General features: G+C 35.0%; 1 protein-coding gene across 4 annotated transcripts in view; it reads right to left on the bottom strand.

Moving 5' to 3' along the window:
* Positions 1–25,563, bottom strand: part of Lrrc69 (leucine rich repeat containing 69) — a 121,442-nt gene that overhangs the window by 2,198 nt on the left and 93,681 nt on the right. For 2 of the 4 annotated variants that reach the window (XM_074068825.1, XM_074068822.1), the window contains 2 exons: positions 18,341–18,456; positions 8,022–14,231 (listed from right to left, as the gene is read on the bottom strand). In XM_074068825.1, the coding sequence (XP_073924926.1) occupies positions 18,346–18,456 (111 nt within the window). In that variant the 3' untranslated portion in view covers positions 8,022–14,231; positions 18,341–18,345. Of the gene's footprint in view, positions 1–8,021; positions 14,232–18,340; positions 18,457–25,563 lie in introns of those variants that run through there. The other 2 variants (XM_074068821.1, XM_074068823.1) reach the window with 1 other exon arrangement.

The following is a 25,563-nucleotide window of genomic DNA, read 5'->3' as shown; positions in this document are numbered from 1 at the left end:
CCGACTAAGTCTAGTCAAAGTAGAATAAATTAATACTCAAGTCACACAGTAAGTGATATGGGAACTCAAGAGAGGAAAGCTTCCAACCCTACCTATACTCAGTGCTCCAGCAGGTAAGCACTACTTTGCACATTACAGTAGGTTGCACATTACTTTGACTCTTTGTTCTATCTCCAATTTCCCTGCTCTTCCATGAAACCTTTCCTCATTCTGTTCATGCTGCACCATCAACATTCAGGTAGCTTTCAGTCTTTTCATGGTTGTAGAACTGTAGTCATTTTCATGATTTACTGGGTCTCTTCCTTTAAATCTACTTCATGTGATTTATTCAGTCTGGCTCACAAGATTGTAAATTCCTTATGAGTAGGGATTATTCATATAATTTGGTTTGTCTCATTCATTAGATCTAGTGGAAGGATTTCAGACATAGGATTCACTTGATAAGTATTAACATATTACACCTACTCCTGATTTACCCAAGAATCACTTAGTCTGCTCAGCCTGATTTCTACACTGTGCTGTTAAAGAACTGGGAAAATAGGTAGAGAGGTAAGAAGAATCAGAGATAGTAGAGAAAAATAAGGAAAGATCTTATTTTTGCTTGTTCGGCTTCTCTCTGTTCTCTCACAATCCAAAGAAAGCTCTTTTTCAATACAGGTCATTTCCCATAGAATCTGGAACACAGAGAAAGGAAAACCTAGATGGGAAATGCAGGAGAAAGGGAAGAGACACAAGAGAGGTAGAAAGCCTCATAGAGTGAGGCTTCAGAGAGTTTCAGAGGTTGATATGTGAGAGTGCCTGGAGCAATTATGAAGTGTAAGGGAATTGAGCCAGACTTGAGTGAGGTAAGAGTCCTTGGGGAAATATTGTGCAGGTTATAAATTGGATCACATTTAATGGTTTTTGAGAGACACAAGTAAAGAATGACATTTTTCTCATATAACCTTTGATTTAAGCATGATGCTTCACCTGTGTGGAGACTAGGACACCTAAAACATTGATTTATATCCAAATTATATTTGGAAATGTAGACTCATAAGACATGGATGACATCAGTTCCTAACTCATACCTACTTCTGGAAATTGATCTACAATATTTCTTATAAGAAGATACTGTATAAGGCTCCCACCTAAAGGGAAAAGATGAAAGCATAAATGAAAATCATTTTCTGCTCACCAAGCCACACAACTGGCATTAGGGTATGTCCATATGGAGGGAGCAGCTTGCATTTAGTCCACTAGACAGGATACATCCTAATTTATCTGAAGTTTCACAAAGCTTGGCAGAGCCATGAATCCAACTTCTCTTTTAATTTTCTAATGACTAAAATTAACAGGTTTAAAAAATAGCCTGTTGCAATTTTCAGACCTTCTGATTATTAGGACATTTTTTTCCTAATTGTTGAGCCAAGATCTGCTGCTTAAGATTACATTATAAACATTTTGGCTTCAAGTCTAATTCATTTACTGCTACCTCCCCCAAAAAACAGTACTTTTTTCTGAGACTGTTCATTTCCTAAATACTGCTACATTTAAGTGTGTTTGCACATATATAAGTCGATTGCAGCCATGAATGGTACAGTTAAGCCTTTTTCTCATGACAGATAAACCAGCAAAATTCTATGCTCTCAGCAATGATTGCTAATGTACCTTACTTCGCTTTCTTTAGATTAAATATGGTTTTCCAGTCTGTTTCTTTACCATGTTTTTTTTTCTTTCTGACGTTGTTTTAAGTTCTATGATGTATTTTTGACTCATAAGAGGGATCAAAGGGCAATAGCTTTAGTAAAGTCAAAAATACCTAGGAAAAGAATCACTTATACATTCAAATGCACATCTAACAATGATATAAAATATTTTCAATGATATAGAAGTTAAAGAGGGAGAGAGGGAGGAGAAGAAAAGGAAGAGGGAGGAAAAGAAGTGAAAAAGAAGAGGAGAAAGATGGTAGTAGTTTTTCAGTGTTCATTGAGGATTACTAGGTTTTTTTTCTCATTTCTGACCAAAATGTATAAATAAACAGTAGTTAAAATAAAGTATAGCTGGGGACATAACACAATTTAGGATTTTAAGATGCCAAAAGAGTGATTTATCCAGCACAGTTCTGGAAATCCACTACCCTAAGAACTGCACAATTGTAGATCAGTAACTGATGTTCTAGGAACATTGTCCCATGATAAAGGAAATGTGTGTAGACTAGATTAGGATTGTGCCTTACTTGAGTATTCTCATTTTTCCAGCTACATGTACTGCATTCCTTCGGGTATTCTCTATATGACATTTTCAGCTTTTTACTTTAACTTATTTGTGTCTTTGATTTTAAAGCAGGTTTGTTGTAGACAGAATATAGTTGGGTCTTCCTTTAATAATCCAATGTGACAATCCCTGCCAGATTAGACCATTTATGTTTAATGTGATTGTTGATATGTCTGTGTTTAAATTTATCTTGCTTGTGAAATTTTTTGTACTGGCTGATAGAACCCTGGAAACTGTGTGAGTTCCTAAGATCACTCCATCTAATCATTTCATCCAAGTCTGTAGCTTCCTCATACTTGTGTACTAATTTTTGCTTAACTGGACATTCTGAGTATGCAAATTTGTGGAATGCTCAGTCTGTACTTCTATTCTCCCTACCCCCAGTACTCTCTTATATGAAGAGCTCCAGGCTCTGGGCTCCTTCTCTTCAACCAAATAAGACTGCTGGTCTCCTCCAGCGTTCTCCTCCACCATCATCCTCTGCTCTACCATGGCTAGGAGCTTACCTAACAGAAGCTAAAATAATCATAAAGCTCATTTTGCTTATTTCCTATCTCTCTAAAATCTCTGCCCTATGTTGGTTGATGTCCAAAATCTTGATACCATTGTTTCATATGCTGGGTCAGGTTAATTTTATTTGTTTTAGGCAGGAAGGTAAGTCTAGTCCATGTTACTCAAAACTACCTGGAAATGGAAGTAGTCCCTTTTATAACATGGCTTTCAAAAAGTCCATCCTCATGATCACCTTTCCCATATCTTGCTTCAGCTTGTCAATTTATCTTTCATAATGTAATACTAAAATTTAATACAACACTGTCTATTAGCTGTGTTCTCACTTCAAAATTTAAACAGTACCACACAATTCAATCCATCTGTTAAATGATATATTCTCCATTCTTTTTAATAGAGAAGCTTTGTATAAAAACCTAAGCACCACATTTTATATTCAATTTTATCTGATACCCTTAATCTGCTCATTATATTCACTATATCAAAATCTTTCTTAATCTGATTCTATCATTACTAATACTGATAATTTATGGTTTTTCACTCTAACATATTAGCTATTCCTCCAAACATTATAACCTATATTAGTCAGCTCAGATTGTCATAACAAAGTGCCATAGAGTGGGTGACTTGAACACCAAGAATTTATGTCTCATGGTTTTAGAGGCTGGAAAGTCCAGGATCAAAATGTCACTGAATTCAGTTGCTTAATGAGAGTTGTCTTACTGGCTTGCAGCTGGCCAATGTCCCTTTGTGTCCTCACATAGGAGAGAGAAAGAAGCAAACCTCTCTAGTGTCTCTTCTTATAAGGGCACTAATCCCACAAAGACAACCAAACCATGATTAATTATACTCTATGTCTTAATCCAAATCACTAATAAATAAGAAAAACCAGACACATCTACCAGTTCCTGTACTTCAGATTGAAATTCATTCTTCAGCAGAAGTTATTTGAAAACAGTGAGTCAAGAAGAATGTTTTACATTACTTCCAAAAGATCTTTTAAGGGTTCATACGAATTTTATTACTGAAATCAAATATACTATCTTCAGCAGTCTTGTACATTTTCAATATAGAGCTTCTATTAAGAAAAAATACTAGGTTTTGTCTAATAACTTCATTAGATTCTCCTACTGCATACAGTCCCCACTTGGAATGGGTAATAATAGCAATGAATCAATGTGTTACTCAGAAGAAAAATGGCCAAAATACTCCATATAGCCTGTATTTTTCCATAGGGATCAGCCTCAAAAGCAAACATCCTCAACATTATCAAATAGCATTTGACTTACAAAATTACTTTTAGGGAAAACTCAAAATTAGCATAGATATTATAGTTTTAACATCTTTATAGCACTTCAAGCTGAAGAAGTATGTAGAAATCACCCCTAATTCAAAGGACTTAAGCAATGTGAAAATCACTTTTTACAGCATTTCAGAGAGATGATCATTTGATTTTTTATGTACAAAGCAGGAAACTATTCTTAGATTTAGGACTTAGGTAACTCCTTAGGTTTCATGCTTAATTGCAACAGGGAGTGTTTTTATTGATAAAACAATAATATATATAGAAAAATAAGCTTACAAAGTTGAAAAATAACAAAACCACTCTTGTATCTATTATTTAAAAGATCACATGCCAAAACTCAAGTTCCTACTCATTCAATACTCTTACTTGGAAACTTTCTGGCCTTGTATTCTTTGGGCCAGGATAAACAGGGTAAACTCTAGCACTTGAACTTGAATATGAATTCAAATACTATTTACTTTTGTCAATTTTTTCTTCAATTTTTATAATTAAATTACTATTATAAAATATATTTTTGAAAATACAGAAAAGTGTTGAAAAAGAAAAATATGTTCTATAACCACAATGTTAATTTAAATTTTAGTATTGATGTTCTAATTTTTTCCATGGAATGTTTTTCTTTACCTAGTTTAGACATTACTATGCATACAATTTTTCATTTCACTGAGAATTATATCAAGTCTTTTCCATGTCATCAAAATTCCTTAGTGAACACCATTTTTAATGACTATACCATATTCCTTCATAAAAAATTGTGCCATGGTCTACATAACTATTTCCCAGTGACTAGATACTTTGGTTGCTTTAAATTTTTTTATTATTACTTATAACACTGGGGAAAAGTCTTGGCATAAATCTTTATCTCTACTTCTGAGTACTTCTTTAGAAGTAAAATTACTAGGGTCTCAATGTCAAAGAACCATTCTTAATGGTGTCATTTTTATTGGTATATTATTTTCCCATGCTCTGGTGACTTTTTCCTGCATCAATATCTTACATGAGCCCAGATCTATAATAAACTCATCTTTTGAGTGGTCTCACAGAATGTTGTCATGTGTTGACTTACACAGCATTTCATTATCATGATCTAGTTTTCTAGATTAATTAATCATACAATAAAAGTCTATAGCACTCATGGTTAGACATTCCTGGGAACTTAAAGTTATGGGATATATTTTTCTTCTGAACTTGTTTTTACTTACTGATTTAAATTCCACAACTGACAACATAATTCAAATATGATCTACAACTAATGTCTTATTACCCAAACACACAAAATAATATTCAGAATTTCTTAGTGCTCAAGCTTTTTTGTCTTCAGGAACCAAATTGGGTGGCTAAGAATGACTCAGACAACAGGAAAAGAGAAAATGAATAATTAGACATTCATTACTTATTTGAAAATATAGAAAAGTTCCCAAACCATTTTAGTTTATTTAAGTATTTTAAGGGACTTTTTAGATTTTTTCCAAAGCATTGCTTTCTCTTCAAGATGTAGCATGTAGGGCATAGCACCAGAGTTTCATTCTCCCCATTAAGTAGTGGCATAACTGATATTTACTCTAGAAGTTACAAGGTTTAAATTGAAAGTGAATCACAAAGATATTTAATGTCATATTCTAATATCACTGGTAGTAAAAAGTACATAAACTAGAACAGATAAAGCAACCCCCAAAGAGCATTATTTTTATTCATATTAAAAGGATATAACAGAAAAATATTTGAAGTGCTATACTATGGAGGCAGACAACCAACTAACACATTGGCAAGCAAAGCTGAGACTTATTGCAAACCTTTCAAGGTCTTTAAGGGGAGGATTTAGATAAATAGGTACAAAGGACAATGCTTGGCATATGGGAGAAGCACTGATAAATACTAGTTGTTAGCTCTCAAAATCTTTCATTAGTTGCTAAGATAATTTGGATCGTGTTTGAGTCTTTCAACAGTTTTTGATTCAATATTTAATATGCCTTTATACATTAAAAGCATAACAGAACAATATCATATACAGATCATTATTCAATTTGAATGAAATGTTTTCTTTTTCTCCTGAGATGGACAGTCTTACCTAGTTTGTAATTTTCTGCAAACCAGTCTACTTACTCAGTCCAGAATTTAATAACAACCCAAATGTATTTCTATCTGTGCCAATCTTTGTCAATACAAATGAATTCATTCTTGAATTGAAATATAGGAAGTTGAAAATTCTAAAGCAGTGCATCATGTTCAGTTAGAAAATATGCATAGACCTTTTAATGACGTCTGCCATTAGTATTAGTGGGAATGCACAAAGTATGAATTTACCATTATTGTTCTAGAAGTTTTTAATATTCTCTTATTTTTTCATTTATAAATCACTTTCAACAAATTGACTACGAGTATCAATTCAACCTGTGCAAGCAAGGTTTTCTTGTACTTAGAAACTGAAACTATTGTCAATGTAAGAAGTAAATAATGGCTGGAGACTTGGTTCAAATGGTAGAGTGCTTGCCTAGCAAGCAGGAAGCCCTGAGTTTTGGTGCCACCAAAAAAAAAAACAAACAAAAAAAAGAAAAGAAAAAGGAAGAAGATGCAATGAATATGCACAGTTTCCCATAGTTCTTATACCTATCAATCCTTTAGCTACATATACAGAAGGAATTTTTATGGGCTGTCTACTGACCTACATTTAAATGAAAATCTCCATCTATTTAAACATGTACATCCAAAGACTTCTGTCCTATGAACATTCTAATTGCTGAGGTCATTGCTGTAATGGGTTGCTTTAAAAATTATAGAGGTCTATCAGAATGTTTTCTGATTCATTTCCATGGATTACCCATACTCAAAGTCCAGAGAATGAGAGCTACAGTTCAGGTTTTATTTTTTTTTCCTTTTTTTTTATTATTCATATGTGCATACGAGGCTTGGTTCATTTCTCCCCCCTGCCCCCACCCTCTCCCTTACCACCCACTCCGCCCCCTCCCTCTCCCCCCCCAATACCCAGCAGAAACTTTTTTGCCCTTATTTCTAATTTTGTTGTAGAGAGAGTATAAGCAATAATAGGAAGGAACAAGGGTTTTTGCTGGTTGAGATAAGGATAGCTATACAGGGCGTTGACTCACATTGATTTCCTGTGCGTGGGTGTTACCTTCTAGGTTAATTCTTCTTGAACTAACCTTTTCTCTAGTACCTGGTCCCCTTTTTCTATTGGCCTCAGTTGCTTTTAAGGTATCTGCTTTAGTTTCTCTGCGTTGAGGGCAACAAATGCTAGCTAATTTTTTAGGTGTCTTACCTATCCTCACCCCTCCCTTGTGTGCTAAAGCTTTTATCATGTGCTCATAGTCCAATCCCCTTGTGTTTGCCCTTGATCTAATGTCCACATATGAAGGAGAACATACGATTTTTGGTCTTTTGGGCCAGGCTAACCTCACTCAGAATGATGTTCTCCAATTCCATCCATTTACCAGCGAATGATAACATTTCGTTCTTCTTCATGGCTGCATAGAATTCCATTGTGTATAGATACCACATTTTCTTAATCCATTCGTCGGTGGTGGGGCATCTTGGCTGTTTCCATAACTTGGCTATTGTGAATAGTGCCGCAATAAACATGGGTGTGCAGGTGCCTCTGGAGTAACAGTCTTTTGGGTATATCCCCAAGAGTGGTATTGCTGGATCAAATGGTAGATCGATGTCTAGCTTTTTAAGTAGCATCCAAATTTTTTTCCAGAGTGGTTGTACTAGTCTACATTCCCACCAACAGTGTAAGAGGGTTCCTTTTTCCCCGCATCCTCACCAACACCTGTTGGTGGTGGTGTTGCTGATGATGGCTATTCTAACATGGGTGAGGTGGAATCTTAGCATGGTTTTAATTTGCATTTCCTTTATTGCTAGAGATGGTGAACATTTTTTCATGTGTTTTCTGGCCATTTGAATTTCTTCTTTTGAGAAAGTTCTGTTTAGTTCACTTGCCCATTTCTTTATTGGTTCATTAGTTTTGGGAGAATTTAGTTTTTTAAGTTCCCTATATATTCTGGTTATCAGTCCTTTGTCTGATGTATAGTTGGCAAATATTTTCTCCCACTCTGTGGGTGTTCTCTTCAGTTTAGAGACCATTTCTTTTGATGAACAGAAGCTTTTTAGTTTTATGAGGTCCCATTTATCTATGCTATCTCTTAGTTGCTGTGCTGCTGGGGTTTCATTGAGAAAGTTCTTTGGTTTTATATAATTGGGATTATAAGAGCTGTTAAAACCAAGGACTACACACTTAAGAGTTCAAGGTCTATACTGTATTTCCAAAATTGATCTTTTGAGATTAGGAAAAAGAAAGATTAGATGCAAGATTTTATACACATTATAGTCAGCATCCTTAGCAGATAATGTTCCCAAAGCTGAATATAATGAAAGTTTCTATATAATGTTTATCAATAAAGCAATTTCTGAATCTGATGACTCACCTTGGGTAGTGGATAAGAAAAGTATTTTTATACCGCACTTCCATCCTCATGGGCACTGTCAAATACCAGTTAGTTAGAGGATTTATCAATTTGTTTGTAAGGAAGAAGGAGGAGAAGGAGAAGGAGAAGCCCAGTACAAGAATAGGCCTCTTATTCCTGCCAACCCCAGAATGATGATTAGTTGAGACTGAAATTAGCAAAATGTAATGCAATTCTTTTTCTGCTAACCTTAAAAATTCTTTTGAAGAATTGCTTTTCATTTGTTGATAATGCAATCAGGTTGAAAATAAAAAGGGATAGATTAAAGTTGAATCACATAATGTAGCAAAATATTTGAAACCAAAGAATGTCAAAGGGGAATGTTTTCATGTGATTTGGTTTGTGATACTATTATTATGATAAACACTGGGAATCTTGAAATCTCTCACAAGCAGGTGACAATTAAGCCATGGGAAATAAAGCCAAGAGATTACAAGGGATTATAGATGGAACTGCCATCAAATAAAGAGGAACTAAAAAATAAAAAGAATGAGGGCTTAGAAAAAGCATGGAATTTAGCAATTAGAAAGTTGTTGAGTGACCTTTGGGAAAGCAATTTTATTATAGTAATGGGTAGAGAAACCAGGCTATAGTTGGCTGAAGAGGGAACAAGTGATAAGAAAATAAGGCCCACCTTCTCTTTCAAGAACTATAACCAAGAAGAGTGAAGGAATCTGGAGGACTTTTTAAGGTAGAAGTCTCTAATCACTTTTATAGATGTGAAAATGACATGGTAGAGAGAAAAAAGAGAAGACTGAGACAAACATGATGGTACCAGATAGAGCAAATCTGGAAAGAGGTAAGAAGCAAGTGTAAAAGGACATAGTCACAGTGGCATCCTTTAAGAAGAAAAATGACTAGTCCTTAGACAGGAATGGAAGGGGAAGTATAGAGAAGGGAAAATCTGAAATAGAGATGAAAGAAATTCATTAAAGTTTGCTAAACTGCCCCTACATTAATTGGAGCAATAATTAAGGTGGTGTTGCCAGATTAAGTAACTAAGAAAACAGGATAGCTAGTCAAATTTGAATTATAGATACACAAGGATTTTTTTTTTTAACTATAAGAATGTTTCATGCAATTTTGGAACATACTTATACAAAAGATAAATATGTGGTTGTTTATCTGAAATTCAAATATTTGTATGGGACACAGGATTTTAAAAACCATTTACCTCAAACACAAATTTAAATGTATATAATGTGTATCCTGTGTATTTTGTTAGAGGGAACTGGATTTGAAATACTATTATGGAGTCCAGGTGATATTCTCCCATTGGTGATATTCTCTCGTTTGCTGTGTGACCAGAAACTTTATCTGCAAGGAAAGGACACAGCAGCAGGGTAGAATTCTATAGTTCTGCCACTTTTTTCCTTTGTAATCTTCAGCAAACCCTTCTGACAAAGGATGAAATGTCATAATTTATCTAAGGCACAATGCTTGCTGTAGCGTAAGTAGTTACACAGTATCAGATATTGGTGTGGTGGAGAATGGCCCTGGAAATAGCAGTACTAGTTCAGTTCCAGGACATGTAAATTTTATGTACTAGATAATACTGTCAGAAGTACTTTTATGATATTGACCATCAGTATTAGTTTGATTTCAGAAGAGCAAATCAGATATCCACATTTAAACTATGAACAATATGTTTATAACAAATATAAACAATAGTGCTTCCTGTGTAACTTTTACAAGGACAATGGCACTTTCTGTTCTAACTCTTGAAGCAACAGTGTCACCTAGTGGTCATGAAGTCAATAGTGAACAATTAAGATCCTCTAAAGTTTGCAAGGTTTCATCTGCACAGAATTTACTAAGTTTAGGTCAGTGATGAATATGGATTGTAAATAATCATTTCTGTAAAATATTACACCAATTAATTTGTTTGTCTCATTAAGATGTTGAGTATTCCATGAACATAAGGACACAGTACCCACTCCACTCACCTACTTACACCTGACAGTCTTAATTTTGTTAAAGAAACCTCCTGCTACCCAGGAGATTTTAATTATGAAATTGCACAAATGGGATTTGAGCTTTTCATAACGTCTCCTTACTCTTTTATTACCTGAAAACTTTGGAATAAGGGGTGGGGAAGTGGGTAGAGCTGGAACTATGAAACTTGAGGTTTTCTCAATTATCATCTTCAATTTTGCTTCCTTCTATTTAGGTTAGAGATTTCTATCTTCTTTCTCATGCAGTCAAGAGGATGTATGATTTTCTTTGGGAAAGGAAAAAAATTCCCAGAACAAAAATTAAGACATATTCTATTATAAATTTTGCTTCTGTATTAATTGGAGACCAATGCCTACTCTAGACATATTATTATAACTTCTGTCCTCAAGGTCGCTCAAAGACAGGAGAGATTTATAGCTTATAAGTTTAGGTATATAAATAAAATTTTCATAAAGGAATATATAGGGCAGTTTTTGTTCAATTCCAGAAATGTCAAAAGAAATTAAGAAACCCAAGCATTCTTGGGGGATGAGGATTACTTTGGCTCTACTTACATTTATTTCTTAATGTAATATAATGAATATAATGAAGATAATGAATATAATGGAAGTCTAAGACTACAATCTCATGACCTAGTGGTCAACATATGGTTAACTTAAGAAAACTTGGGCTTAAAATACTTAATATATCAACTCAGGCTATTAATCAATGATCATCAGAAGTATTTCCTGGGTTTGTTTGTGATGTGTGTGTATGTGTCATATAAAACACATAACTTAGGAAACAGTCCTTTTAAGAACCGAGATATGTTTTAATCCACAGTGGATGACTTTCAATTACTAAATATTTCTGTGTCTCTCAGACCTTTCACAGTTTTCTCCTCCCTAGACTCCCCTTCACTTGAAATCTTTCATAAATATTTCATAGTCGAGACTGTTTCACAATGTCTCTAGACTGATGGGAATTCTCATTTTCTCTTGATTGGAATGATTAAAGATTTGAACATGGATAATTTATTAGAAAAGGCATGCCAGAGTTTCTAAAGTCAGTCCTAAACATGAGGGGGGAAATATCTCCTGTAAAATTTCTTTCCACCTCATCTAGCTCTCCTCTCCTCTTGTTTTTGTTTTTATTCTAGTTTTTGGAAACAAGGTCTTCATCTGTAGTCCAGGCTGGTCTTCAACACACAATCCTCCTGCATCAGCCTCCCAAGTGCTGGGATTATAGTGTGTACCACCACACTCAGTTTCTCCTTTCTCCCTGATGCTTAATTTTAGGGTTTTAGAGACTCCACTGTCTATGACTAGAGGTAGTCAGCTTAACACAATTTTGCCCTGCAAAAATCCCAGGCCTGGTAATAGAGCCAAAGCAATTAATCCCTTAAGGAGCTCCAATTGCTACACACCTGGGAAGTCAGCTCATCTATCCACGCTGTACCTGTTTTCAGAGCATCAATGGCCACTCTGATAAGAAAAGCTAAATTTGAAGCAGAAGGACATACTGTGCAGTGCTTTGCAACTGATTTGTAAGTCAAATGAGGAAAAGAATGGTACCCTCCCACCCGAGTGGAACATATGTTTGAGAACATCAAGTACTAACAAATGACCTAGTAACCCATTGCCTAGCAATAGTCACAAAATGGGAAGATTGTCTTCAATCATGATCATTTCCCATCTAAAAACTACAGGATTCTCATTCAGGTTGGACTGTTTCATTTACAAGCATAAAATACTTACACATTTAATTTCCCAATTCCCTCATGAAAATTGAGAATAAACAAGGTACTTTATGAAGCTGAAAAGAAGGTGAATACAGGTGCCCTTCACTGCCAAGTCTCTCAGCAACACTTTAACAAAATATAACAGAACTACACAATTTTCATGCAGGCAAGAACAATAACTACATGACATGTGTATTATATACATATGGCTTTAATATGTGTTTAATGGTAAGCAACTACTATGCTTCTTAAAAGACCCAAAAGTGTTTTCTAACTCACAAACCAATTAATGAAGCTTTTGGAGGCCACCCTAAAACATAATGGGTTAAACACTTTGAGCAAAATTAAAAAGAAAAGTGTGTGATAAAACCAATAGAATTGATTAAGGCTAACTAAGTTTTAGAGCTAATGAGCTCCAAAATAAATTCCTGACCAATACTCCACACTCTGAGGGATATTGGTCATTTTCTGCAGCGCAAGAAAAGAATAGTTACCAGAACTTTCAGAGAACTGAGGATTATTCTAGACAAAAAGAAATTAAACTGAGTTAAATCTAACAATAAATTTAGGATTCACACCAAACCAATATTAAATCCATTCTCATTATTGTCCCAGTCTCCTATATCTGCCATCCAGTCTAGTAGATGCTTCTGAATTTAGAACACCATCCTTAATAATATTGGGGGAGAGAGAACTAAGGACAATGTGAAAGACAGTGGAAACTAGAAAGTATCTCAAAAGTAGTCTTATGCAGCAAGGGGGAAGTTAAAAGAGATGTAGACTTCTGACTATCTAAGGACTCTCTGAGGACTACTCAAGTGTTCTGACACTCCAATTTCCAAATCAAGCCACTTTGATTTTCTTAGATGTTTCTGCATTTTACCAAGACATGTGTAGTTAAAAATACTTGCTATAGGACATGTGTGCTGGAAAAATCATTGATACAAAGCAAATGGGTATGTCTTAAATATTATAAGCTAAGTACTATAGAAGGAAAGAACTTTTGTAACAATAAATAAGCCCTTTCATGAAAAAAAGAACTTTGGACTAAGTATTAAAATACCCAGTATCTGTTTAATAATTAATTGTTTCTCTAAATATCTCTCTTCAAACATAATGGATCAGAACTCTGGTTCATAAAATAGACCACCATATGATGGAAAATGGAAAGTACAAATAATATATTGAAAATAGATTTATTTGTTTAGAGCTACATAATCACAGAAAGTGGCTAGTTTGAAAGCATTTAGTTCCATAAATATTTTATTGGAAAGGTGACACTTTCATTGCACATTTTATATACAATACATAAATGTATTTTAAAATACATTTAGAGAGAGCAAATCAATTTCAGATCAGTTTCAGTTTTCTTAATGAGTAATTCTGTTTCTCAAAGAACTTCTCAGCTTGGAAAGCTTGGATCGTTATTGTTACATTATACTCTTAGCACAGAAGCACACATCATAATAGATGAAGATTCCATATAACAATTTTCTACAAGATGATACAAAACTCCAGTGTTATCACTAGGAAGCTTATTGATTAGAGGAAGGCCAGACTAGTAATACCAGATGCCTTTCTGATCTCCAGCTCCTGCCTAGCAGCAGAAAAGAATCAAACAACGAAGAAAGACAACATACTTGCACAGGTGCACACACACCATTTCTCTGTGACCCTTGCCTCTTGCCTAGAAATCAGAAAACTAACCGGTTGCTACTGACTTCACATTTTCCTTACAGTTTTAAGATTAAAAATAATCCATCCTGTGTTGCAAATTAGAATGGCATGATTCAAAGTGCCATAGTCCTAATCCTTTAGGAAAAAAAAGGAAGAAAAGAAACCTAAATAAAATCAAGCTTTTCATGGCAAACACAGCTCAACCACATGAAGCAGTCTCCAGCACATAGTGTTTCTTCTGATTTTAAACAGGCTCTCATTGTGTCCTTGGTCCTCTTCCCACTTACAGGACCTCCTTTACATGTCCTTGTCCATCTGCTATCTGAGGCTATAATATATAAGAAAAGCAGTCAAGGTTTTACTTGTTAAAATCCTAGTCTGAAGAAGGAATTAGGATTTTGGAAGAACATCAATAAGTGCATCAACTTTTTGTTTCCTTGAAAACATAGTCACCAGATGATACAAAGAAATAATTCATCACTCATCCTGATTGTATTTTCCTTTCCAATAGCCTGATGGACATTTTCAAAAATGTCCAATTAGCATTCTTAATATCTCATCATAAAATCAAGCTCATCACTTCCTGACAAATCCAGCCTTTTTCCTGATTTTCTTACCTTGATATTTGACACCCACATTCCCTTGATCTTCATGATGCAAAGCTCAGCAATATCTCTGTCTCCATTTTCTTTTCTCTTTGATGTTTGGTCAGCTCATTCCATCTCTAAAATAAGTCTCCTGACTCTATCTCCCATGTTCAATTCTTCCTGCATTAACTCAGCTCTCACTTGCTGCACTCATGTGGACTATTGCTAGGCTCTGTTTCCTCTTTGCTTGCTTTCCTTTTATTAATCTTCTGCATTCCTGCTGTTACCTTCATTCATTCCCTATGTTTTAATATACAGTGTAAGTGAATTAGCACAAGGTTCTAGAAATTCAAGGTCTTACACAACATCAATTACAAGCATTGACTGAACACTCACTGTGGTGCCAGGCTAAGTGCTTTCCATGTTATTAATTCATTTAATACTCAAAATAACCCCCTAGAAAGGAACTATTTATTCTATGTTACAGATCAGAGGTTAGAGACAGAGCCCCAAAGAGGTAAAGAAACTTGCCTATAGCCACACTACAGTGGGTAGAGGAGCATGAACAAAATATACATGAACCAGTAGGAAGAAGCAGTGCTCCATTAGGGACACTTTCATATAACAGGCCCAAGGAAGCTTCAGGACTCTAAAAGAAAAATGGTTAGATAAAAAGTTGCATAAGAAAAGATTGGCAAGAGCTGAGACCAGGGGAAATGTAAGGAAAGCTAAATCACAAGTGCCTGTGAGTCATGTTTAGGAATTTGCACTTTGTCTAGAACTTAACTGGCAGCCATTAAATATTTCTAATATGCATTGCTTCATACTGGGTTATTTATAATAGACAAAAATTGGGAAAACCCCAATATGGAGAATGTTCTGCGTAAACTGTAACAGCTAAGTATCTACTATGGAATACTACTCTGTTATTAAAAAGAACACATTTGTGGTATATGCAACAATACAGATTAAATTTTAAACCACTATACTGAGAGATAAAAAGTTTTACAGAAAAAAACATATATTGTATGACCCTTTTTATACAATATTCTAAAACAGGAAAAATCCATTATAGAAAAGTCAGGACAATGGTTAACTTAGAGGGTAGGGTAGAAATTTATTGAAAAGTAAGGCTGGCAGGTAAAATAAAAGATTCCAGATTAAATTTGAATTTCAGATCAACAGCAGAGAATTGTTTGGTATAAATATACTCCATGTTGGAGCAAGCATGGTAGTTCATACTTATAATGCCAGCTACTTGGGAGGCAGTGATAGGAGGATCAAGGTATGAGGAAAATCCTGGCAAAAGTTAGTAAGACCTTACCTTAAAAATAAGCTACACATGGTGGTACACACCTGAAATCCCAGCTACTCAGGAAACAGAGGTAGGAGGATTGCAGCATGAAGCTGACCTAGGTAAAGGTATGAAACGCTATCCAAAAAACAAACTAAAAGCAAAGTAACTAAGGGTAAGTTTTAAGTGGCAGAGTTCAATCCCCAGTACTGCCAAAAAAAATAAAATAAAATGCTCCATGCATTTTTTTACTTGTGAAATCCATAAATTCTATGAGGACGGAAGATGAGAGAACTGTCAGCTTTATTTATTATTATACCTTTAGAACAGAGAACATTGTTTAGCAGATCATAGTCCTTGATAAATATTTTCCTAATAAATGGAAAAAGATCAATTGTGTAGAAGAGATTCTGTTATATTTTAACTATGTTGAAATTGAGGATCTTGGAAACATAGCTTAAAATGAGGAAAAATATTGAACTGGGACTAGGGGATGTGGCTTAAGTGGTAGAGTGCTTACATAGCAAGTGTGAGGACCTAAGTTCAATTCCTAGTCTCATAAAAAAAAAAAAGAGAAAGAAAGAAAAGAAAAAAAGAGGCACTGCCAATCCAGGTGTGACAAACGAAGCTAAGTAAGAGAGGTAGGAATGGATGGATTCATTCAGTAGGAAAAACAGTGCTAACAGAAGAAAATGGGAGAGCCACATTTTTGAACAGAAGGTAAAGAAGAGAATTCAATTAGGAGTGGGAAAAGGAATAAACCTAAAACATATAATTCCAAGGAGACAGATGGTCAGTGGAGTCTGAACCTGCAGGGACTACCAGTTCTGTGAGGAGCAAGTAGATTGGAAGTCACTGATGACCTTCCAAAGACCAGCTGGTGTGGAATGGAGGAACAGAAACAGACTGCAGAACCTTGAGATATGAAGAAATCAAGGGTAGAAAGGTGAAGGAAAAGTGCCAAGATCCTCTCTCATGTCACTTGAACTTCAAGGAACTATTTGTTGAATAAACAGTGTATAGATGAATGAGTGGATAGAATTTTATCTCCTGAACCAAAATGGTAGGTAAATTGTGACTGAGGTCATGAGATTAAAATGGTACACAAAACATGTTTCACAGCATAAGTTGTATGAAAACATTTCCCTAATCACAATCAATTTACTGAGCAGTTTTCCCCAAATAAACATTCATAGTATATTTCTGTAATTCATTTTTAATGCACTCAAATGTCTTTCATTTGTATTCTGTTTAAGATGCACTTTTGATTAACAAGGTCCTTAAAAAGTTATCTTGAGGTAATTTTCTGTCTTTCTTTTGTTGCTGTTTTGATTTGGTTTTTTGTTTGGCAGTACTGGGGTTTGAATTCAGGGCTTCATGCTTGCTAGGCTGGCACTCTACCACTTGAGCCACTCTGCCAACTCTGGGGTAACTTTCTGTAAGTGGGGCCCCATTGTATTCTTGGCACTGAGGACCTCTGCTGTGTTCCATTGATTGACTTCCCAGTTATGCCTGAGGCAGCTCTGCCACATAAAGGAATATGTCTTAAGTTGAACTCCTACAGGCCCACTAGAAGGAAAGGATAAATGTGTGGAATAAGAGACCCCACTCTGATTTCCACCAGAAGGACCACCAAATATGTGTATGAAGAAATATATTTCCAGAAAAGTTTAAATAAAAAATTATGATTAAATTTTCTGTTTTTCCCAACATATAGCAAATGAGACTAAACTATGGTTTAGTCAAAGAAATAACCTAGGGGATTGTTGAAACAGAAATTGCTGGGCCACACTCCCAAAGTTTCTGATTCAGTAGTTCAAGCGTGAGGCCAGACAATTTCCATTGCTAACAAATTATCAAGTAATGTGGTTGATGCTGGACAAAAGCACACTTTTAAGAACCAGGAGTCTATGCAAAATAAACAATTTATTTTCTCAATTTCTTTACCTAGTTTCCTATTGTCCTTCAAAGAAAATAGCAAAATTCTCATTTCAGCACTGCTATCAGTTTTTGTTGGCAAAAATTAAACATGAAAACTAAAATTCTTAAAAACAATTTAAAAAGTGATGTTAGGAGTCACCATACTTGAGTTTTCAGTCTTCTTCTCAGTTTTAAGAGTAATAAAGGCTATGTCCTAATAAATAGATGTTAGTGCCTCAAATGTAATGAAACTATGAAGCACTAAAAAGTGATACTCTTTCAATTGTGAAACATTCATCAAAGAAATACTTTCCCCCCATCCAAGTATCTTAATGTTTTCTAGAAAAGGAAAAATGATGGTCATAAAGTGGCAAGAAAAAATAACAGAAGCCACACAGATCTTAATTTTCCCATTTTTAATTTGGTTTCTAAGCCAAAGGGAAAAAAAACCCAATATAACTAAACCCAATCTAAAGGCAGATTTTAGTGCTTAAATAGGGGTCTTTCGAATGATGTCTTCCATTGCTTGATGGATTAACATAGACCAGACACAGTGTTGCACCATAAGTAGGTCATGAGCTAATCATGTGCAGAACAGGCAGGGCAGTCCAGGGAGATTTGGAAGGAATCTCTCACCTGCTCTATACTTCAGCAATTCCATAGAGCTTAAGGGTACGATCACCAAAGCATCTATTAGAACAAAGTAATATTCGGAGAGGTATCAGCTGTAGATTGGTGCTTATCTTCCATTTCTAAAAAGTAAAGGTTGAAAATTAAGAAAATTAAGTTTAGGCAGGATCCAATGCATATTTTTCATTAAAATAAATATTCACTTTCTCAGAGCATTAACTTCTAAAGGACATACAATTACATGCTAGCTGAGAAAGGCATACCCAACACTAAACAAAATTCAAATAATAAATTTTATATGTACTTTTATCTAAACATTAGTACCCAGTCTAACCATAGTGTTTGGGATAGAGATAAAAAAAAAAATGGTACAGACTCTAGTTGGACCTGACTCTTGTTTGACAGAGGTGTTAAATTATCAATCAGCAAATATTTATTGAATAGCATCTTGGCTTTACCTATCCCAGATCCATTTACTTTGGAATTAATCTTCTTAATATTCTTTTGTCAATATCTGAAATGTTCATTACAATCTTTACTGGTTTGGTCTTCATCAAGTTATTCAATACATAACTCAAGTTTCTATACTTTAAATATCTTTGATATTACATCTTTGTGCATATTATAGTCAAAACTCTGCTAGTCAAATTAGTGTATATATCTTCAATACTTATGTTTAAAATCACAACCTTAATATGTATAAGGCCCTGGTTTTGATCCCAAACATGACAAAAAAAATGAAAACGAAACATTAACAACCTCAAAGGCTTATCATTTATGTTTTATAATCAATTTCTGAAGTCAACATAGCTCTTACTGAGAGACTCAGAATAGAGACACGTGACCAGAGTTTAACTGGTTAATAATGGTACTTAGTTTTACCATGAAACCATTTGGCCAACACCATCACAAGCCACAGTAAGAGATTATATTATTGTTTGCCACAGTAAGAGATTATATTATTGTTTTGGCTCAGTCTTCCATGAAAGAACTTTGAGATCCCATGGACAGGCTAGAACATGTAAGCAGTTATTAATTCACCCTTGAAAGAACAACAGTCATTTTTTAAAATGTTTTTGATCTTTGTATTTATTTCTTTTTACATTTTTATTAGCAAAAATTAATTACACAAATGGGTTTACTGTGACATTTACATACATGAATATAGTGTATTTTGATCAAATTCACCCCATCTATATTACTCTCTCTTAATCTCTCCTACCTTCCCCTCCTGTTTTTGGACAGTTTTTAGTGGGTTTCATTATAGTACCTTCAGACATCTGTATAATGTAACTTCAATCATGAGAATATCAGTCTGTGAACATTGAGAACCAAAGTCAATGTTTATATCACCTTCACATCTACTCCGACAGTGACTGAAATGTTATCCTAGCCATAAAATATCTTGGATAAAGGTAAAATGGTACTATATCTAAAACGTGACTTCCTCCTACAAACATGTTTAGTTGATTAATCAGCAAACATTTACTGAACAATGGGCATCTTGGTTTTGCCTGTTCACCACCCATTTCCCACGTGGCTGGCATAAAAAGCTCACCTTTTTCTTTAGAGAACCACCACTCCTTCAACCTGACTGTATAGTTGGGGAGTAAAAGGGTCACTGATATGACTCCCTCATTCAAGATATGACCCAGGCCCAACAATTACCCAACCCTCTGATAACTGTGATAAGTCTGAAGGAAGCACACGACCCACAACAGTCTAAGAAAACCAAGGAAATCAACTCCAGACTTTTACTGGATCTACGGAGAGAGGGAAGCTCTCCTTTTTCTCCCAGAGGGCACAATTTGGGAGTTCCTGCCTGAAAATGAAGCCAAAACAAAGGAAAGCAGAAACAATAAATAGAGAAGGATATATTCCTGATGATAAATTTTGGTTCCTGATCTAGTCATGACTAAATATTCAGCCAGACCCATCCCTAGACCTTCTCATTTCTTGAGTCAGTGTGTGAGTTTGGTTTCTTTTACTTGCGACCAAGAGCCCTGACAAATGATAAGTAACCTAAAATCTGGCAAAAAAAATTTGCCTAAAAAATATTAGGCAAAGTGCCAAGGACACAGAAATATGTAACAAATGATCCCTGCTTCAAAGGATCTTCTTGGTATACAGTTGGAGAGACAAGAAATAAACACAAACAGTAACTAGAAACATAGGGCTTGACTCAGTGATAGGTTCTCTATGATTGTAGAGAAGGCACAGAGCATCATTTCACAACATATGAAAAAGGTGAGCTGGGTTTAGAAGAATGACTAGGATGTTGCTGCCTGTAGAGGAAGAAAAAAGACATTTCAGTAAGGCTGAATTTGAGAGCAGAAATTCAAGGATAGTGTGCTGGGGAAACAATACAGTGTAAATAGATCATAAAATGTTGAACCATAGGATATCAACAATAAATATATTAGTTTAAGGAATAAAAAGAATTTCTAAGTATTTCTCTAATGACAGACACATTATATAGAATATTTTAAATCTAGTCTAAGTGAAATAAAATAGATTACTTAACTAGATTCTAACAGCTGAGCATTGAAATTGTGACTAGAGAATTGATGACAAAAAAAAAAACCAAACATGGTCTTTTCCCTTTCCACATAGGAAAGCATCTGAGCAGTTCTTCCTGCCCACTTCTGTAATGCATCACAGCTAGAACTAAAGGACTATTGAAAATAAACCATACCACATCAATTTTACCCCCCCACACACCCGTTTAAGTAACCAGAACAAATAATAAAGCCGTGAACTAAGAAGAGAAGGTTAGAGAAAGAAACAAACACAAACCAAGGAAGCAAGTGGGGGTCATGCTGTTATCCAAAATGGTTTGTCCAAATTTCTCCATGAGGTGAAAAGTTTATAATAGAAACTATTAAGGGCATTTTCTATTTCACTGTGGTTTTTGTCATTTCCCTTGTGTCATTAAGAAATTGCATGGGCAGAGTTTGGGCTGGCTCTTGTTGCAAGCAGGAATGCAAAGTGTCTGTGTCCCTCTTTCCCCTTCTTGGGGGGATTATTGTTCATTTAATTTCAATAAAATGAATGTTCTGTTTAGCTTTTGAGGAGTTTATTTTGCAAAAGGCCATTATCAGCTTTATAGTGAACATGAAACTTTGTTGATGATTATTCTCCAACCTAATAATTTATATTTAGAATATAATATTTCTCAGGGGTATAGATTGATTCTTGGAAGCTTTACTGAAAAGAAAGAACAAGACATAATTCCTTGGTAATACACTGTTCCATCTGGAGTCATTCCCAGTAATGCTTGCACAAAACAAAATTCTCCATTACCTTACCACTTTATGGACATTTAAATTTCTCCCTTCCACTTGTGCATCATCACAATTGTTTCCACTAGTAGGACTGGTATCCCTTTGAAATGAGCACACTACAAAGAATTAGTGGCACACCTGCCTGGAAAGGACCTTTCTTTGCATACCTTGATTAACAAAACCTCATGGCTTTGTCAAAGAGAGTTACTACTTTGGTGTTGTATAGACAAAAATTAAAACACAGGACAAAATAACCTTTTACTCAAGTCAAAGTCAAAGAATACTTTTATTTTGAAAGGATATCACTTTAGTAAAAAGGTACACTTACATCTAATTTTTCACTTTTTACTATTTATAAGATACATTATTTCCAAAAACAAAGAAATACAATAATATTCTTTTCCTATTTTAGAAAAATAGTAGCTAAGTTTTATGCTCATTGAATAGTTAGCATTGGTATATATATATATTTCCTTGGAATTTATTTTTTTATTCATTTATTCAATGCATACATTACTTGGGCCATTTCTCCCCCTTGTCCCCTGTCTCCTCCCTCTTCCCCCAGTCCCCCTCACTGCTAGGCAGAACCTGTTCTGCCTTCTTCTCCAATTTTGTTCAAGAGCATACATAAGCAATAAGAAGAAAGACAAAGCGTCTTTGCTAGTTAAGATAAGGACAGCTGTACAGAAAGATTCCTAGCATTGCTTCCATGCACAAGTGTGTTGCAACAGCACTGGTATATTTTTAACAATTATTCAATGTGTGGCTTAATGACAATCACCACCATATTCAAACTTTGAGAAGTCAAAACTTATTGAAATATGTATTTATACAGCATAGCATAAAATAAACTTTGAATAACTTTTAAATAGTATGTGAAGCATAAGTAATGGGGGGAAGATGAGTTTTCCATTTTCTCAGGAAAAGCTATCACAAAAAAAAAAAAAGTCCGCCTCTGTGACATCCACACACTAATTCCCGGAATCTCTGAACATGTATGCAATCTTACATGACAAAAGTGATTTTTCAGTTGTGGTTAAGGACCTTGAGACAGGTAGGTTATCCTGGATTATCCAGATGGGTCCAACGTAATCACATGTGTTATTAAGAGTGGAAGAGGGAGGCAGAAGAAAAGACCCAGATGATGTGATGTGAGAAGAATTATATCTACCAACACTAGCCTTGAAGATGGAAGAAGAAAACCATGAGCCAAAGAAGGTAGGCAGCCTCTGGAAGCTGTAAGGGGCAGATAGCAGATTCTCCCCTAGAGCCTCAGAAAGCAACTCGGTCTATGATACCTTGATTTTAGCACAATGAGACCTATTGGGCTGTAAGACAACGTATTTTTGTTGTTAAGCTGACAAGTTTATGGAAATTTGTTACAGCACAAATAGAAATGGATAATGGTATGTTCTAAATTTATAGGTCTTAAAAAGCATAATGATGGCTGCCTGCTCTCACCCTTCCTTCCCTCCATGGAATCAAGGCACTTTCAAGCAAGAAAACACTCTGGTCTAATCCCTTCATTGTCCAGATGAAGAAACTACTCCAAAAAGGTAGGTGACTTACCTTAGGCCTCATAGTTCAAGACAGAGACAGGACTAGAACTCAAGTTCATTTAATTGTAGATTTGTCTTAGTTATAGTAAGTCTTCCAGCCTCTTCCACTAAAGAAGAGTTTTGATTATATTGACTAATCATTGCAGAATAATTTGATAGCATGAATAGTTGTTAGAAAGTGCACATTTTCAAATAAAGTACAAAAGGATGTTGCTGTAGCTGTTCCTATGTGTTTCCAATTGATATTGTCTTAAGTTATCTAAACATCACTTGAAATTCAGTATGTCTAAAATGAAACTTGGGGTCCTTCCTCCAGAATCAACTCCCCTCAGGATGCTTTTTCTTTTTCTTTCACACCCTTCAGATACTCAATTGACAGGTTCTACCACCCTCCTTTCTTCCTAGTGCATTCCCACTGTTAAAACTTATCTCTCCCCATAAGACAATCACTAATCAATCTTTCTTCAGCTTCTATTCTTTAAACTTTCAATTAATCCTGCACACTACTACCAAAGAACTCTGTAACACACCATTTTTATATCACTGACTCACACTCAATCAGTAGACTTTATTTTCAAACAGGATCAAGTTCAAACTTCTTAATCTATCCTTTGATAGGTTTGTAGAATTAAAAGTCCCCTTCTCCTCCCACTCCCATTCACAAACGAACTTTATTAATTCACCACCCTATGATCATGATTCATTCTCCTCCATAGCGTTCTCCTTCTCTAATACACACTCTCTGAATTCTATTTCAAGGCCTGATCCCTGTATCTCTCAGGACAGACAACCTGCAGTGTTCTCATCTTCTACTTTGAAGCCCTAAAGTAATTGACCTGTTCCATATTCCATACATCAAACATTTAGCTTTTATTACTGGTGTCTTTTACATCTTTAGAGTTTAAGTTCAGATTTTAAATCATTTGGGACTGACTAGGTCTCCTACTTATCTGCATTGTACTTAACACCCAGAGTTTTCTGCTTAAAGTAGGCCCTCAAATACTTACAGAGTAAGTAAAAATAATTTCTGAACTCCAGGGAACATATGCAGAATGACAAGTCATTCAAGCAAGCAGTGACACTGCCAGCAATGTAGTACACTACTCTGAAGTTAACTTCTTCTTTTTAATAAGCAACACAATATATTCAGATGTGCCAAGGACAGTTCTAGTTTTCTGTTTTTCTTGTAATTAAGAATGTCCATATTCATTCCCTAAAGCATCTTGGCTTAGATGATACATTATATGGTTGTTCCACCCTTACGGCATTTTAGATTGTGGTTAAAGGCAGAAAGCAGAAAGAAATTCCTTCTTGTGTCCCAGCTAGCCACCCAGCTAAGTGGTATCCTCTCCCCTGCAGAGTCATCCTGCTCTCTCCTCCACCATTACCCTCCAACCCCCGCATAAGCAATGTCCTTTGAATTTCACATGGGAGGTTCAAAAGTTTTGATGATTATATCTTCAGACAAATGAACTAAAGTTGCATACAATCTGAGATTCTTTAGAAGAAAAGACTCATAAGTGATGAATGTAATATAGCTCTCTCCAGCAGTTTAAGAAAAATAGTGAGAGTTTAAAGGGAAAAGAGGATCCAGGGAATTCTCATAGGAATAGAAGCAATCAAATCACAGTGTACAAGTTCACATATGCTATAATTGTCTTTTGCTATTTTGTGAATAAAATAATAAGGAACATACATTACCATCTCAATTTTCCTGAACAATAAGTACATACTACTTTCATGACCATTAAGAATTCAAAATGTGATGCTCTCTGATCTTTTTATCTCCTAATATACATTAAATTGACTAACCACCAAAAAATGTTTTAAAACTTATATTCATTTTCATAGTTGACTGATTGAAATGATCAGTTTCATAAATGAATGTCAGTGGTATCTTAACAGTAATAACTTTTCACTGCAAAGTAAGATTTTACTATGTAAGTAATGAGTAAAATTATTAAATGTAGCTTTATATTATGTTTCATTACTGGCAGCTTGTCATAAAAAAAGAATTAAGGTTACAAATTTTCATTTATTTTTATAAAGTAGATGAGCGTTTTCACTCATTTGTGGTGAGATCTACTGATTCTAATTTCTTTTGAGGGTAGTTTTAATTACATTACATCATTCAGTACAGGGTTGAGAGTTCATGTTCCAAAATGTTCCTTCCCTTCCCTAAACTCTTCAACTTTAAAGGAATCTGGGGAAATGTTAAGTTCAACTAATGAAACTATAAGAAATGAAAACTATCAAATGCATATCTTGGGCACAGGATCACTCAAAGGTTTGGAAAGTATTTAATGAGAATATTTAGGTTACTACTTCAAATGTGGCCTAAGTTAGTAGTAACTGAAAAGGATTAATTTTTTGTTTCTGTCTCAAA

This window comes from Castor canadensis, chromosome 3, assembly GCF_047511655.1.
Source record: "Castor canadensis chromosome 3, mCasCan1.hap1v2, whole genome shotgun sequence".
NCBI lineage: Eukaryota > Metazoa > Chordata > Mammalia > Rodentia > Castoridae > Castor > Castor canadensis.
This window is presented reverse-complemented; position numbering and strand designations above follow the sequence as displayed.